The 17,100-nt window shown below is 38.4% G+C and overlaps 1 protein-coding gene across 1 annotated transcript in view; it reads left to right on the top strand.

The window, feature by feature from the left end:
• Positions 1-17,100, top strand: part of megf11 (multiple EGF-like-domains 11) — a 104,133-nt gene that overhangs the window by 51,139 nt on the left and 35,894 nt on the right. Inside the window, exons 7-10 of the mRNA XM_055037483.1 lie at positions 13,778-14,024; positions 14,120-14,240; positions 14,768-14,904; positions 16,218-16,430. Of these exons, the coding sequence (XP_054893458.1) occupies positions 13,778-14,024; positions 14,120-14,240; positions 14,768-14,904; positions 16,218-16,430 (718 nt within the window). The remainder of the gene's footprint in view (positions 1-13,777; positions 14,025-14,119; positions 14,241-14,767; positions 14,905-16,217; positions 16,431-17,100) is intronic.

A 17,100-nucleotide genomic window follows, 5' to 3' on the forward strand; every position in this document is an offset into this window, starting at 1 on the left:
CAATAGGTTCTGGTGATTTGGCTCCAGCCTCTGTAGTTTCATTGCATGCACAGCTTAATAGAATAATCAAACTGACATATCAGAAAACAAGTTGCTCAGCGCTGCTTTTCAAGCATTGTTTTCTCCACTGCAGAACTGCTGTGTAAAAATCTGAACAAATGGCGAAAGTAATTAAAAAATGAGTAACTACATTGACAATATGTTATGTTTAAAATCCCGTTGGAAATTATTTTAATTGCAAAATATCACAGAAATCTCTTTTTAGCTTTGTTTATGTTTTTTTCAAAGAAATTTACATCATTCTCTTTACATGACGTGTTTCTGTTTTATTTAGTTTGTTTTACTTTTAATACAAATGTATTTCATTTTTTCTGAATTTCACTTTCTTAGAGCATTTTTAAATGGCTAGGTCCTTTTTTGTCTCAACATAAGTCAGTATTGTTTTTGCAAGTCTGACTTTCAATCCTGAATAGCTTGACTATACTGAGAAACAATAAAAACAGAGCCTTGTCATTCTTTTGCTTTTTCAGATCTTAGGCTACAAGAGGCTGTAGTTTTAAACATATAGAGTACCCCTTAATCCATCCTCTTACATGAGGCATAACTAGTGACAAGCAAACAAATAGCTACTCACCGAAACTTACATGTGAAACTAATCTTATCTTATATGGATGCATGTGCACGATTAACAACAATCACCCTGCTGTTGCTACCTTAGCAACATTTTTGCAATATTTAGCAAAAAAAAAAAAAAAAAAAGGTATCTTCCAAATTTGGAATTGGCAGGTCAGGCATATTAAAGATTGCTCACCGGTCTTTTAAGAATTGCTGTAGTCAATGTAATAACTGTTAAAACATATTTAACAGTTATTGAGAAAGCGCTTGCTTGAATATATCATTATTCAACAGAACAGGCCTAGAAAACAAAAACAAACCTGAGCTTCTTTTGTATTTTTGTATCTTTGCTTGTGTACCAGGAATAGGGAAATTGCTCCTGCTGATTGTCGCAGGAAAGTAATGGCTGAGTTTAGTCAAGTTTTTTTCAACGTTTGAGTTAGACACGCACAAGCCTATCAAGCGATGTGGGTTTTGCACTTGACCTGCACATTAGTGCAGTATTCTCCGAAAATGAGCCCTCATATAGTGCCTGCTCTGCAAGAGAACCTTCCAAGTTTGTCGTCTGGGTTGAGTGTCAGGCGTTGGGTAAGATCTGCACTGACATACAAAAATTCTGAGGTACACGACCAGGCCCCCAACAGCACACAAAGCCAACACACAGAGACACGAACAGCATGACTGGCAAGCGCACTTTCGCGCACAGGTCAAAGTGTCAACTGTAAACAGATTTTAGAGAAATCTGAAAATAGTGATATGCAGGGACAGAAAAAGCTCATGACAATGCTTATGACATTGAGTCCAATAAAATGAATTGAATGGGAACAGTTGCAGTTTGCCCATGCATGATCTTCTTGGGGAGAGGAATTATAAGCACCTTAATGGGTCACCTATGTGCAACATAACAAACTACTTGCTTTTAAATTTGGAACAGATTTTTTCTAATCATTGATCAGTTGGTTATTTGACTAAATGAATGAATTAAAATGTATTTAAAAAAAATATTCGTCATCTATCAGAATTTTATGATAGGTGTGTGTATTGGGAGGTTTTTGGAAAATTTGTAAGTCAAATTAAATATTCTGATGCCACACAGCATCAGTGAACATCTGTGAAGCAGTTTTTTCTTTCCTCTGAAAAATTAATTACTATTTAAATCAGACAGTGATTGGATGTACCTCTGCATTTCCTTTTTTTGAAAGCCTTCTAATTATGTGGGAGTGACAACAAAAATTAAAGTGTAAAATTGTTAGGGACTAAATACAACTACTATGTTATCATATAACAATAATCAGTGCATACCTGTGTAAGTGATAAGTGTTAGTAATTTGTACATAATGGTCAGTTTTGTGAGACTCACTGCATTTAAAGCTTCCCTGTTGTGACACTAAATGTGCAACACAACAGGGTTTGCCCTTACAGCTGCAGGCTGTTATGTTGTTTGTATAGCTCAGCATGCTGTGCAGATGATTTTTGTGGTTTGAGAGTGCACCATCACAACCTGCTTTTGCAGCCTACTATTATCTCTGTGGCTCAACACTGTGCATAGCTATCCAAGGTCGGATAAAGTTGAAAAAATAAAAAAATTATACAAAAGCTGTAAACCTTTGAAACATTAGCCTAATTTTAGCAGTTACAGACTCAAAGACACATGAATCAATCTATGTTCATGTAGAGGTGTTAGTAAATAGAGTCGGATTGTGTCCGTGCTGCAGAGTAACCACAGATGTAACCACATAAGTCATAAAAAGTTGCACTAATTGCTACCATGTATACACATTTAACAGCTGAAACTTTCTCTTGTTTAGTACTTCATTTTTAGGACCACTTCTGCAAATTAAGCCTAGTAAAAAAATAAAAAATCTCCATTTAGAATAGTTAAGTAACAACAAAAGCTCCCACTCACAGGCTTGCTCTCACAGTGAAATTGAGTGCTGGGTAAAAGATTGTGATTTGATTTTACTGATGATGGAAAACACACCTGAAGGTCTTAGTATTGGGACACACAAAATCTCATCTTGATTTTTTTTTGTTTCACTCAGTGTTATTCTGAATTCCCACCTTTATTTAATAAAATTTTATTATGAAAGTGTGTTCTCAGTAGACACTTGTAAACCAGTGAAATAAAGCTTTGCTTTCTGCTGAGCACACACAAACATTTTGCAAGCTGGGATTATCAGAGAAACTACATGCAATCACCTTCAGTTCCAGTTTTCCCAAAACAGAAAACTTTGCAACAAACACATCTGTTAGAGTGAAAAATGAACAAAAAATGCATCCTTTAGCTAAAGTGCAAAATTGGAGAGTAGTTGGTGTGATGGAGGAGCCATCACGAGTGGGAACGCAGACCTACAGTAAAGTCCGTGCCGACAAACAGCACACACACACACACACATCCATACATCCCATGCAAGAAAAACATCCACACATCCGCCGTAACTTACTTTTTGGTCTCAGCATAAACTGCCGCAGTTCATCATGGTTGCACAGGCAATGTTCCTGCCTCAGTTACTCATCCTATCAAATAATTTTCAGTGTCAGAAATTTTCCATCCATCCATTCATTCATTTTCTTACACCCTTGTCTCTAGTTGGGTCAGGAGGGGTGCTGGTGCCTATCTCCAGCTAATATTCTGGGTGAGAGGTGGGGTTACCCAGGACAGGTCGCCAGCTTGTAGCAGGGCAACACAGAGACACACAGGACAAACAATCAAACATTTTCCTGGTTCAGATATTCAAGCAAAGATATTTCCGTATTAAAACGCGCCAGGAGGGAGTCATGTGACGACGTAATGATGTCATCATGATGTTGTATAAATTGAGTGTTTCCTGTCTGTGTTTTATATATTTATATACTATAGCACACTAAACATGCCCAACAGATATCAAATAAAATTTGATGTCTATGATGACAATATTGGTTGAATAATTGCTTTAGAAAAAGACTAATTGTGGTTTCACAATACCAGTTTTTGTGATATATTCACATTTAGTACTGTAGAGGTGTTAGTAAATACCTCTTTTTAAAAAGTCCTCAATGCGAACCTTATTTTGAGGACATTAATTAAGAACAAGTTAACAACGCCGAGCAGAACAAAAAATAAAATATAATTTTTAAAAAATATTGAGAAAACAACAATGGGCTACAATGTTAGGCTTGTTTCTTAACCATAGTTTTGTATTTAATTATCTGACACGTTTTGGCACTGAATGCACTTCGTATAGAACTTCTTTGATTTTGTACAACATTGTACCGGGTCGCTGTTGAAAATAAGAATTAGGTTTCTCAATGACATTTACCCTGTATAAATAAAAGGTCAAGTAAAAAAAAAAAAAAAGAAACTAACTGCCTGTGGCACTTATTGATTATTTATAGCCAAAACAAACCTTTTGTTACACAACTGAAACTATCTGACTGAGTTTTCTTTAACATTATTCACAAGAAAAAATGTACTCTGAACAGTAAGCTAATCAGTTTTTTTCAGTGTACTTCCACTCACAATGACTGTTTGATCCATATTGTTATGCTTGTTCTTGGATCACCTATGCATGTTTGGGTATATGAGCCCCCACCTCAGCTCTGATTCCTCTTTATTGCTTTTGTCTTGTGGCACACAGAGCAAGGGTTTTGTTTTCCGCAGGACAGGGTGAAGGATAAATAATTAATTGGAAGGAGCCGTGGGCTGTGTAACAATTTGCTGATCCAGAGAATTTCATGAGCCGTGAGAGGTTCTCTTGAACAACTGACTGGTTTATACTGCTCTGAGGCAAAGAATCTTTTTCTAGCCTACCTGCATTACTGCTCAGTGCGACCAACTTTATTAAAAAAGCGAGGGACGCCCTTTTAAGTATGTTCACTTTTAAGTGCTTGTTTGGAATGCTGCACAAGATGACCCTGGCGCTGTATGTCTTGATCAACCACTGGAGCTGTTAACCCTGTTAGGGCTGTCCTGTAGAGGGATCTAGCTGGCACCTGCTGCACTTTTATCGATTCAGGCTAACATCCTTAGTAGAACACAAACAAATTATCAGATCCTCGTCTGGATAAACAACTGAGCAGGAGCTTTTAATCAGTAATGCATAGTTCTAAAAGGATTACATTGGTCTCTCATTAGTTTTGAGTCTCCAAATAAGCAGCTGTCAAAAGCTGTTAGTTTTCAGCCAACTGCACAGTGGTGTAAGGGGTGAGTAAATGGAAAAGAAGCTAAATGAACATAGTGTCGCTGTGTTGTTTTGTTAGCTTGATGCTCTGCTCTTCTCCCCCCGGGGAAATATGAACACACAGAGCCTCGGTCGGCTAAGATGAATTAGGGCAGGACAGAAGACACGCCCAACAGCAGACGCTGTACAAGGTTGTTATTCCAATTCACCAGAATGACCCACATGACTATTGGCAGCGGGGCTTTCTTTTTCCACAGCATGTTTAGCATCCCGTTTGTCAAACTCTTGTGAATGCATCTTTTAGTTTTTACTTGCTTTTCTGAGGACTAATAAATAACTGTTTTTCAGACGTCAGCAGAATAGAAAGGGGGACTCTGGCTTTTCTCCTCACTTATTGGCAGCTTTTACAGCCTCAGTTTTTCACAATACTTGGAGACATCTATCACTAAGTGCAAACTCCTCACTTTACACAACAATCATCTTCTTCTCTCTAGACCCTGAATAAAACCTGTCTGCTTTTCACTCTCTTTCTCTGCATCATTGAGTTAGGAAGGTGGGATGAATAGCTTAATGTGAGTCAGGCTTTTATTGAATAACTCCAGTGTTAGAAAAAGCAGAGCAGTGGGTAGTTTGTGACCGTTAAATTGCAGGGAAATTGTTTCAGTTCTGTTCAAGAAAAAGCTTTTAATAAAAAAAAGAACAGTGTCAAAAGGAACCATGTGTCTTTGGAATGTTATCCTAGGTAGTGATTTGTTGGTACCGTGTCTAGCCATGAAGCATAATTTAAAAATGTATGTGAATAGAAAAAAAATGTGTTTTCAAGTGCAAATCGCAAAAGTTAAAAGTTGTTTAGCGAGACTCCATGCATTTGCTACAAGATGTATTGGTTCATGTGGGGTCCACAATTCCAGGTGATCAAAAACCAGAATCAGTGCTGAATTGTTTCACTACATTAGATTAATGAGACACACATTAGATTGGGCTGATCTCATTAAGCTTTCATTGATTGTCCATTTTTATAATGATATTTTTATGCAAATTTATGGATTTTTCTTCTATAGTCTCCAAATCATGTGACCAAAAAACGTCAAATTCTAAATTGTGTTGCAAGTTGAAACTCAAACACAAGCGAGGGAACTTGAGTTCAGAATGTAATATTTTGTTTTTGATGTATAAAGAGACCATACTAAAAAAATTAACTTGGGTAATTGTTTTTACAAATTCAAATATTTTCTGCACACTCATAACTCCTTAACCCTAAAGATAAAATTCTCAGCTATTTTATTTTACAAGATTACAAATGTATCATCATTCTTCTGGAAAGTGAATCTCTCTCAAAGTCTCAAGGCTTTTACAACCTCTAAAGGCTTTTTGTTATTCTTTAGTCATTAATCTTCCCATCTCCTCTGACCAGCTGCCATATTAAAAATAGGTGCCCAAATGAAGTGTTTCTCTGAACTATACAATTTCATCTTGAAATTTGTTGGCACCATGTCCCGTCATGACGCTTGATTTCAAAATTACTATGTGTAACAGGAAAAGTAGAAAAAATAGAAACTAGCAGTGCAAAGAGCAAATCACTTTGTACTTACGGAACTGGAACTTACGGTTGGATTCTTTTCATAGGGAAATGAAGAAATTTAATCAAGACAGTGAGTCATGCTACTTTTCTGTGCTATGAGCTCTACTAAAGTAAGTGTGGAGGAATGGGTTCTCAGGCATTATGTCTTTCTTCTCTTTTGTTAAGTCATCTCTCAAATGTCTGCAGACTGCGTTATGTGACAGTGATTCAGGCCACAGGGAGTGAGGTTGGGCTGTATGCCAAATTTTCCTGCTCCAGTAATGTCGATTTTCTTTTTCCTGTTGGAGATGTGAAAGTAGCAAGCAGCCGTCACAACCAGCAACCTCAAGTGGCCACCATTTATACTAAATGTGATTGGGCCGTAATTGAAGTTTTTCTTTTGTCTTGAATCCAGCTGTAGAAATTGGAGCACAAAACTCAGCATGGGGAGAAAACTTCTCTGTTTAAAGAGATTGACTTGCATACAAATTTTCAGTTTAGCCTTGCAAAGATTATGGCAGCTCTCTGCAGTGGAGACTTATGGAGAACTGTGGTAAACATAGAAGCCAAGTTCAGGAAGTCAGCTGCTGAAAGCTCTGTGGTTTTAATCCTGTTGCAGCCAGCCACTGATTATGCAGAGACTTGAGTACACTTCAAAGCTCAGCTACCACCATGATGGCTCTCTCAGCCGGTTCTTTGGAAGTTTCAACCTGCCTGTAGCCCTCATCATGATCTGCTTTGTTACACCCAAGGGGATTTCGGCCCGCCTTCTTGAGATTGGACCTTTTTCTCTGTGTGTGAGGTTATCTACATTTTGACTGTTATCAACACCAATAGTCCAGGTTGTAAGGTGTGTGTTTTCTCTGGTGAGGTACACTGACCCAGGTTAGACCACTTAATGGGATGGATTGCAACTTCTCGGGATTCAGACATGAGTGGGATTTCCTGCCCACACACCTCAAGGGACCCAGAGGGGTCCCTATCACTGTACACAATTTAGGTCTACCCTCTAGAAGTGAAGCCTTGATGCGAGATGTTTCATCCCTTTGCTTTCTCTCTCTGTGTTTCCGCCTGCAGCTCATCATGAACTCTGACTCCTTAATCACAGTTAAATGCTGTCAGAGCTGGGAAGAGAGAGACTGAGAGACTAAAGTTGGAGAACCTCTGCTTAGTTGAGAGGCGGTGAGATAATGGGTTTTGCTGGGAGTGTGCTGAGGCCGTCAGCTGTAAACTAAAGAAGGTTTAAGGCTCACACTGGTAATGTTTAGGCTTCAAAGAAAAAAAAATCAAGACTTTTGTCCTGGTTTTTTTATATATTGTATTTTTTGCAATATGCAGTTCCCTACAAAACCATGCATCCCTCATAAACCTTTGCACAAACTTTATTGTTTTGTCTGTTTTGATGGTGGTACGCTCATGTAGTAGACCACCACAAAGTTGTGCATGTCTGTGAAGTTGAAGACTCTATTTTTTGTATTTGAACTTACCAATCGTAAGTAGCAAGACACATTTTGCTGATTATAGCTGAAAGTCTTTGGGTGTCTCTACCAGTTTTACACATCAGGGGACTGATATGCCTGCCCATTTTCCTTTGTAAAATAGTGTTGGCTCAGTAAATATGTCCTCTTCTGACAAGAATAGGAGGACAAATAGGTCTGACACTAAACTAGATCTGAAAAATATCAGGAGCTAAACATTGACTTTGTTGTCCTTAAGCCACTTTGCTCATATTTGCATTCATATACTTCTGGCCATGCTCATTTCATCTGACTCCAATCCTTTAGCTCTCACGCTACACCCACTGATTCATGCGTTCATGATCTCTCTGTTCTTCCTCTTCTATCTGCTGCCCTGTTCCCTCTGTCTGCCTCAGCACCATGAGAGAGCCACGTTTTTTCTCACTCTGCTCCCCAGCTATGGAACTCTCTACCTCCAGATATCTGATAGACTATTCTTTCAAAATGCAAAGCTTGTTAAAGTTAGTGTTTTCATTGTAATCTCATTTGTAAATGTCATTGTTTTTTCTTTTTCTACATCTGTGTTTATTTTTGTCATATTCTTGTTTTTTTTTTTTCTTGTAGTATCTTTTGGTGTCTAAAGACATTTATGAATAAAATGCATAATTAAAAAATGCATTATTTATAACCACTTTGGCTGTTTGCTCAGGGTTATTGACCATTTGGATAACCAATATGTGTCCAATTTATTGGCTGATGTTTATAAATGTTGCTTTGGCAAGGCACAGCATATTTATTGTACTTTTATACAGCTCTCTATTTCTTTTATACAGCATTATATATTTCTTGTACTTATTTTGTAGCTACTGTATATTTCTCATGCTTTTTCAAGACACTGTATATTTTATATAAGCATAATTCTTTTCTCATTATACCATCTATTTTCGGGAGCGTACCAGTTCCAAATGCAACAAAACAGCCCCACAACATGATACTGCCGCCCCATACTTCAACATTTAGAATGGCACAAGCATCCACATTTTGGACCAAACCAAGTACATTCATTTCAGAAAAACAAAATCTGTCTCTGGAGCCGTTCCCAATTTCAGTTTATTCCATAAGGGACAATGCATATTAATCATCATGAGTATATTAAGACAACCATGTAAATATGGCAGCAAGGGCTAGTTTTCATCTGTCATCTGTCCATCGGCAGGTTAATAAATTAAAAACAATTGATTCACATGTAACATATCAGTGATAAGAAATGGTTTTTAGGTGTACAAGTTGGCATTTATAATAACCATTTCACACTCATGAAAACAAACAAGGCATTTGTTAATTCAGATATTTTAATTTAACACCTTAACTGTCACCCCAAATGTTAGTCGGCGTATTAGCCACCGGTGTCCTCATAACAGTGAAGGGCTTTTAAAACATGAATGACCAAAAGAGATTTCCAGACTGATATTTTGCAATCCTCTCTACTAGCTGGTGTTGTGGTTATATTTCATTGTAATTGATCAAAATACTTTAAAGGTGGTGGGCCCACTCAATGAAGCACTTTGTATGTAAGTATCTGAATAGGTGATAATATTATCTCAACTCAGAAATTTATACTTGCTTAATATTTTACAATGATGATATGAGTTGGATTTTTTTTTTTTTTTATCCAGAGTTTTCAAAGTCTACTTATAAAATCTTTCTATTGGCTGTAATGTGATCCTGCTCGCCTGGGACTTGCTCGTCAAGCAATGGGTTATATGGGAAGAAATTGTGGCATTAAAGTATTTTTTGAAGCTTTTACTGTGAAATTACTACTTGCATATATTTTTGGAACAGTTTAATACAGCATCTGATCTAGAAATTGTTCCCATAGATGATGCAGATATCACAAATCTTTTTTTTTTTTTTTTTATATCTTGGCTGATTTCTTTCGACTTTCCAATCACGCCAAACCAGAAACCAGTGTGTTTCAGCTGTGACATTAAATACATCCATGAGTTAATCGGAGGCAATTATTCCTCCAACTAACTCAAATATGTCAATTAACCTATCAGAGGTCTCCAAAGCTCTGCCCATTGTTCAAAGAGACGGTAATCATTTTGCATGTAAACATCTGTATTAGGACCTCCATTACTGTTTTAAGGTGTTTGCTATCAGGTTTCTTGCAGGATTGCACCATAGATAGAGCTCCATTGTTCTTCCCACCAACTTTGACCAGTTTCCTTCTCTCTGCTAAAGGAAATTAGCCCCACAGCATGGCGCTGCTAACCTAATGTTCCCCATAGAGAGAGTGTGTTTTATGCGCAATGTTAGTTTTCTGCTGCAAGTACAATTTTGCAAATAGGCCAATTAGTTCAGTTTTAATTTTCACATTTGGTTTGTCCCCCACATGGCTAGTGTCAAAGTGCAAACACCACACAGTTAATAGAATAGAATAGAATAGAATAGAATAGAATAGAATAGAATAGCATTTATTGTCATTGAACAGGATTCAACGAAATTTCTATTGCAACTCCCGTGCAAAAAGTCAAAATATACAATATTAAATAAACAAACACACAATAATAATATATACAACTGAAATTAACTAAAGGCACTCAACCACACCAAAGAAGAAGCAGCAGGTCCAATTATGGTAAAGTGCAGATGATGTGACAGTGCAAGTGCAATGGCTGTGTGTGGGGTGGGGGGTATGTGAGGTTATGATATGTGTGGGAGGGGGCGGCAGGGAGTAATGGCTCTGACGGCTGTGGGGAAGAAACTGTTTCTCAGTCTGTTTGTTGTAGTCCGTATATTCCTGAACCGCTTGCCTGATGGCAGCGGCACAAACAGTCTGTGGCCCGGGTGGCTGGAATCCATGGCTATGGATCCAGCTCTCTTCTTGACCCGGCCCATGTAAATAGAGTCCAGGTCCGGGAGGGGGCATCCCACAATGCCTTGTGCTGTTCTCACCACCCGTGTCAGTTGTTTCCTCTCCAGTGCTGTGCAGCCACCATACCACACAGTCACGTTGAGGCAGAGGACGCTCTCGATCGTCGCCCTGTAAAAGTTCACGAGCAGCCGTGAGGAATGATTTTCTTCAAAAAAAAAACAACAACAAAAAAACCTGTTCTTGTTATTCTTGCTTTTACTTTTGACAGACTGCAGGCCAAATTCGTAGAATCAAGACCAACAGCTGCCCTGTCCACAGATTGTCACAGCTGAGTTTGGAACTCTGCCACTCCACCACAGTTACTGTGGGCCTCTTGGCTGCTTTTCTTATTACTACTCCCTATGCCTAACCTGTCAGCTTTGACGGGTTTGCATTTGGCCCACACATGAGACAGTACTTAGTGAGATTGTCAGTCTTACAATACTATTTTCTAACCTGAACCTATTTTAAATTTCTCAACAACCTTATCCTTGACCCGTTAGTTTTCAATAAGGTGTTTGTAAGTTGCACACTGTTCAAAGTGACTTTTGAACTGTATTTTGTTTAGGGGTAGTAAAGAGAGTTAAATATGAACTCAAACCACTTGTTCCAAATTGTTATTTATTAAACGTTTCAAAATACGTGTGTTATTTTACTTTTCCTTCACAATTCCTTCTAACTTTTGTCTGTTTTGGAACAAAGAGACGAAATATAGAGAATCTACTTTTGCAAGGCATTGTATATGTGAGAGTACAAAATGCCCCTCAATGTTATTGTGATCCAGATTTGGGTTGAGAACATTAGTCATGATGCCTCTAGTTATGTGGCCTGCCTATTTTTCTGATGTGCTTAGGGAACACTGATGAGTGCTTATAGACCGCTAAACAGAATTGCAGCTAAGCTGCTCATCCATTTCCACAACTGCCCAAACACACCTCAGATTTAATGTGCCAGGGTCGTTTGCGTGGCAGCAGCTCAGCCTTCAGGGAGCTCATTCATGGCAAAATGCAGGCCAGGAGCAGATTAGATCAAAATCAGTGTGAGCCTTGTAATGCAGCCTCTGGTCTGTCCAGCCGGCTGAAGTAAAACTGCACTTGCCCGGTGTTTAGAGACCCCCTTCGGAGCGGACCTGTCCGCATCAGGGAAGGGTTGATCATCGTCCTGCTGTGTACCTGGAAAAAACAGGCTTCAGTGCCTTCCATGAAAGAGGGTTCATTAGGCTCCTACTCTGACTGATCACAGCTTTGGCAAAGCGAGCATACGAGGAGGTGGGGAGAAGTGTCTTTACATTTACAACTGAGGCTGCAATGATGTGGGAATCGATGATTGAGTATTTGCTTCTCTCTCTGTTGTGCTGGTTAGGATTTCAAGCTGGGCTTCTATGTGAAGCAATACATTGCTGGTAATGCGGCTACTGATGGAGAGACATAAAGCTAGAACAATCACGTAAATCATAGAGCTTCTCAAAAGAGCAATTACCCTGGTGGGAGTGAGCACTGTCCTCAAACCCATCTCAGAGCTGATTGTTCATCACTAAGGAGGCCGTTGCTCATTTAACCTTGAAAATTAGTAGTTTGCTTGGAGTTATAGATTTTATTGAGTTTTTGTAAACAGACCAATTCCCGGTGGAAGGAGTTTGTTTTACAGCATTCCCTCATGTACTATTAGGCAATGTCAGTGAGCTCTACATAACGCCTTATTATAGCTTAATCGTTTTACAGGCAGATGGACAATTTTTGCTGTTTACTGGTGCTTACACTTCCAAACACTTTGCATAGTTGTCATGGACCATATACTCGACTGTGGCCTCATCTAGGTGTTAATTCTGGCTAAACGTTTCCGCACTGTCAGTCAGTAAGCAGGGATGCACTGGTCACAATATTGTTGCTGATTTCTGTTTTTTAAAACGCTTTGAATGGAATGGGTCTTCCATCCATTGTCTTGTCCTTGCATGGTCACAGGGGGGATAGTGGCCACCTCCAACAATCATTGGGTGAGAGGCGGGGTACACCCTGGACAGGTTGACAGTAGGAATTGGACACATTTTGTCCAATTCCAGCCACTCTGCAGGAACTGTAATTCTGCAGCAAGCTTGTTTTAATAAGACAAAAAAATAGCATTGAACATATGTTAGTTTTTATTTATTTATATTGAGAGCAGATCTGAAGGTATGCGGTGTGTATCTGAAAACAGTCTCTGTAAAATAGGGTTTTCTGACTATTTTAAGCAGAGACAATTGATTACAAAACTTGCATTAAGTTGTCCAGCATCTTACATTAGCAGTTAGCATGGCTAGGAAAACCACCTTTGTGTGTATTCTCTAAATAATATGGAACATTTCCCAACTTCTGAGATTTCTAAGAGGACCACCATTTCTACTAGACACATGTAATAAATTCTACTTTGCATTTCTTTCTGCCAAACCTTTTGCTCTCTTTCACTTCCTTGTAGTCAGGATGAATTACAAAGTTGTCATGGAAGAAATGGTTTTTAATAAAGTTATTTCATAGCTCTGTTTATTCTGATAGTCTACAATAGAAACTTAAGTGTAGTGTCACAGTTTTAAGGATTGGAGTTTGATACTCCAATTAATTGCATATAAAGCAAAGTAAAAGTAAGCTGGTCAAGCTTAAATGAGGTGAAACACAGAGGCCTAACATATAAATTAAAGTCCTCACTAAGCTGAACTGAAATTTTATCCACAAATACGTGGATAAAATTTTAGCTTCAATTCAAGCATATAATTCCTTATATGCACACATATCATAGATCTTATGTTTTTATGTAAAACATAAGATAAAAACCAGGCTTTTCACGCTTGTATTTATTAGAATATAATTACAGAAGTTGAACTTGAAATAAAAACTGGTTGAGTAGATTCATTTCTTGACATTTATTATTTATAATGAGCTATTTAATCTTTTAAGGAGAATATTAATGAATAATTTAATTACTTTTCTTTCTTTAAAATGACCACTGTGATTTCAAGAACAAATAGATTATATATATATTTTTTAATTGTTTTGATATTTGACCTTTTTAATCCCTTTTATTTTTGTGCCCTCAGGCTGTGAGAGTGACTTCTGGGGACCTCACTGCAGTAATCGTTGCCAGTGCCGAAATGGGGCTAAGTGTAACCCTATAACAGGGGCTTGTGTGTGCACTGATGGGTACCAGGGGTGGCGTTGCGAGGACTTGTGTGAGAATGGTTACTATGGCAAGGGGTGCTTGCTGCCCTGCCAGTGTCTCAACGGTGCCACGTGTGACCATGAAACAGGGGAGTGCATCTGTGCATCAGGATACACAGGAGCTTTGTGAGTACCAAAAACACACTTGCTTCTTTGCTGCTTTCTGAGACAAAATATTGCCGTACATTACGGGATTTGATGCCTGACGTGTGTGGTGGCAGCTGCGGGGAGCGGTGCCCCTCCGGCAGCCATGGACCGCAGTGTGAGCAGCGTTGCCCCTGTCAAAATGGAGGAACATGTCACCACATTACTGGAGACTGCTCCTGCCCTGCTGGTTGGACGGTAGGTCACAAAAAGAGCAAAATGTAATAAAAGAGAAATGCCTCAGAGAAGACAATCATTGAATGTCATTGGGCTTATGTTTAAGACTACCTTTGTGTTTCTTCATAAAAGAAAAAAAAGAATATTTTTCTATGCATTTTTAAGTTATGTTGGATGATAATCTTTTACACAACCCTTGATAAATATGTTTCTTCTTTTATTGTCAGAAATTACATTTTTGCAGTGTAGAAAAAAACCCCATGATAAAAAAATAATTGCTTTTACAACATCCTTGTGCTTCAATTACTACACAGTTAGTAAAGCCTAAAATGAATGATGCAAATGTTGTTGTAATTAGTGTTTTTATTATTGTTTTTATGGCCATATAATACCTCTTTCCCAGATCATGCTATATTTAAATTTGATATATACCATGGGTGCCATACAGTGTCAGTGTATTTGACAGTAGTTGCATACATATCTGCAGACTTTGACTGTTTGCGTTCAGAGTTTCTCCTGTGGTATTTATATAGTCTTGTCCTTTAAAGGGTTTGGTCTGCGCTCAGCCGTGCCCTCTGGGCAAATACGGCACCAACTGTAGTAAAGACTGTTCCTGTCGCAATGGCGGCCTGTGCGACCATGTCACTGGAAAGTGCCAGTGTACAGCTGGATTCAGTGGACGCAGGTAAACAAGCCGATGCCTAAACACATCATTCATTTGTCGTTCTGGGAATTACTCAGCGCAAACCTTCTCACTTGTGCTTTAAACCATAGGTCAGACAATGACATGGTTTATTAATATTTTGATCTGACGCAAAACGATGAGTTTAAACAGACACTCATTGACCTATCCCCATTGTTAATTTCCAAATGAGGCATAAATCTGGCTTCTGTTTTAAAAGATAAAGGTAAAGCTATAAAATCTTTCTCTCAGGAGAAATGAGCATTTATTAACATCCATTACTCCATCTGAAAGTGCACTGGAAGCTTTTAATAGGGGTGTTTATGCCTAATTAATCTTGTACTGCATCCTGGCCAGAAAGGTTTCATGTCTGGAGACCTCATCCACATTCACTCCTCCCAGCCTGTCCATTGATCTCACCATGGGCTATATGCTGTTTGGGTTCTGCTCATTAATTATAAGTAATGGACTTATATTAAGGCCTCATCAACATACACAGATCTTTTTAGTTTCCCATGCCTGCTGGAGAGGCCCAGGGCAGCCCACGTTTATTAGTTTGAGTAAAGCAATTGTCTCTTTGATGGAAACACCTTCTTTACAAGACCTTTCTTTTACTTTATTATTTTACAAAATTGCCCTCATTCATTTTGTCAGTGGCAGGTGAATGAACCTGCCAGGAATAATCTGAGATTGTGTTAACCCCCTCCCCTTCCTCCCCCCAGCCTCTTCTGTCAAGTATAATATTTCAATTGTCCCCTGATATTACTAAACTGAGGAAATTCAAACACGAAGCATGGCTTGAACATTTTCTTAAAGCAATTAGACTATTTGCAACAGCTTTCTTCAACTCCTGAGACCGATAACCTACTAATACTGTAAAAAGAAGTGAGAAGAGGACAAAAATCAATTTTCTGATCTGGTTCAGTTCTTCATGTTGGGAAAAACTCTCAACTTATTTAAATTTGCCTGCATGACGGTGTCTGCCAAGTCTCATCGAGCCCCTGCAGAGACACAAAGGTGTTCGCAGCAGGCTCTACTTTTAGGGATTTTGTGAAAAGTACTTGAAGAAAATTGACCATGCTAGTCTAGGTCTTTTAAAGCGCACAGCCATATTTTGAATGTTGAAGTGTTAATAATAAATGTGGTTATTAAAGCTAGAGTCTTACTTAAATATAAAATAGCCACTGAAGTGTTTAATTTTAAAAATTTTTGCTTGGCACTGGGCTAAATTATTTATTTTATAAGTTACTATTGATCATTTTTTATCCTCTCCCTGTGCAGCATTTTAGTGTCATTTCTGTGCAACTTTGCTTCAGATGTCAAGAAGACTGTCCTGTGGGCACCTATGGTCCACAGTGCAACCAAAGGTGTGAGTGTCAAAACGGTGCAAAGTGTCACCACATCAATGGAGCTTGTCTGTGTGAAACAGGCTTTAAAGGCCCTAATTGTCAAGAGAGATTCTGTCCTTCGGGCCTTTATGGCCTCATCTGTGACAAGTACTGCCCTTGTAATACCACCAACACTGTGAGGTAAGTGATAACCTCGGTGCATGGCAACACTTATACACAGGGGGTTCTTTTTGGGCCCACTCAGAAATACAATCAGAAAGAACAATTCATAAAAAAAAAATTGAGTTCAACCACTTATTTGCTTGAATCACATAATATCATAAATGGAAAGTAACTTCCTTCAACTGGATGATGAAAAAAATCAGATCATTTCTTTAGTTCACATCATTGCCTTATGCTCATTTCACCCTGCATGTTATGCCTCATGCTTAGGGAGTTATTTTAGATTCAGATCTTCATTAAAAGAAAGAGATCAATACAGACTTTAAAACATTCCTCACTAACTAAAAATAATCACAAACTAAAATTCCTCACTTTCATTACCTCATAGTCAGATTACATCAATTCTTTATACCTGGTGCTTCCTCGGTCTCAGTTATCATGCCTGCAGCTTGTTCACAGTGCTTCTCCATGAATTTCCTACTGGTACAGAATAACAGGACCACATCACCTTAGCTTCTTTGCGTTCATTTTAGGACGCTTCTAATTGTATTTAACATCTTAAATAAGCAAGTCCCATTATTACTAACCCTGTCAATTACCATCTACACCCCAGAGCTCCCAGATCAACAAACAAATTAATTTATACATTTCCCTTGATCCCATCACAAGCATAAGGGAGATAAAGCCA

This window comes from Poeciliopsis prolifica, unplaced genomic scaffold (genome assembly GCF_027474105.1).
Source record: "Poeciliopsis prolifica strain line A6 unplaced genomic scaffold, Auburn_PproV2 SCAFFOLD001, whole genome shotgun sequence".
Lineage (NCBI taxonomy): Eukaryota > Metazoa > Chordata > Actinopteri > Cyprinodontiformes > Poeciliidae > Poeciliopsis > Poeciliopsis prolifica.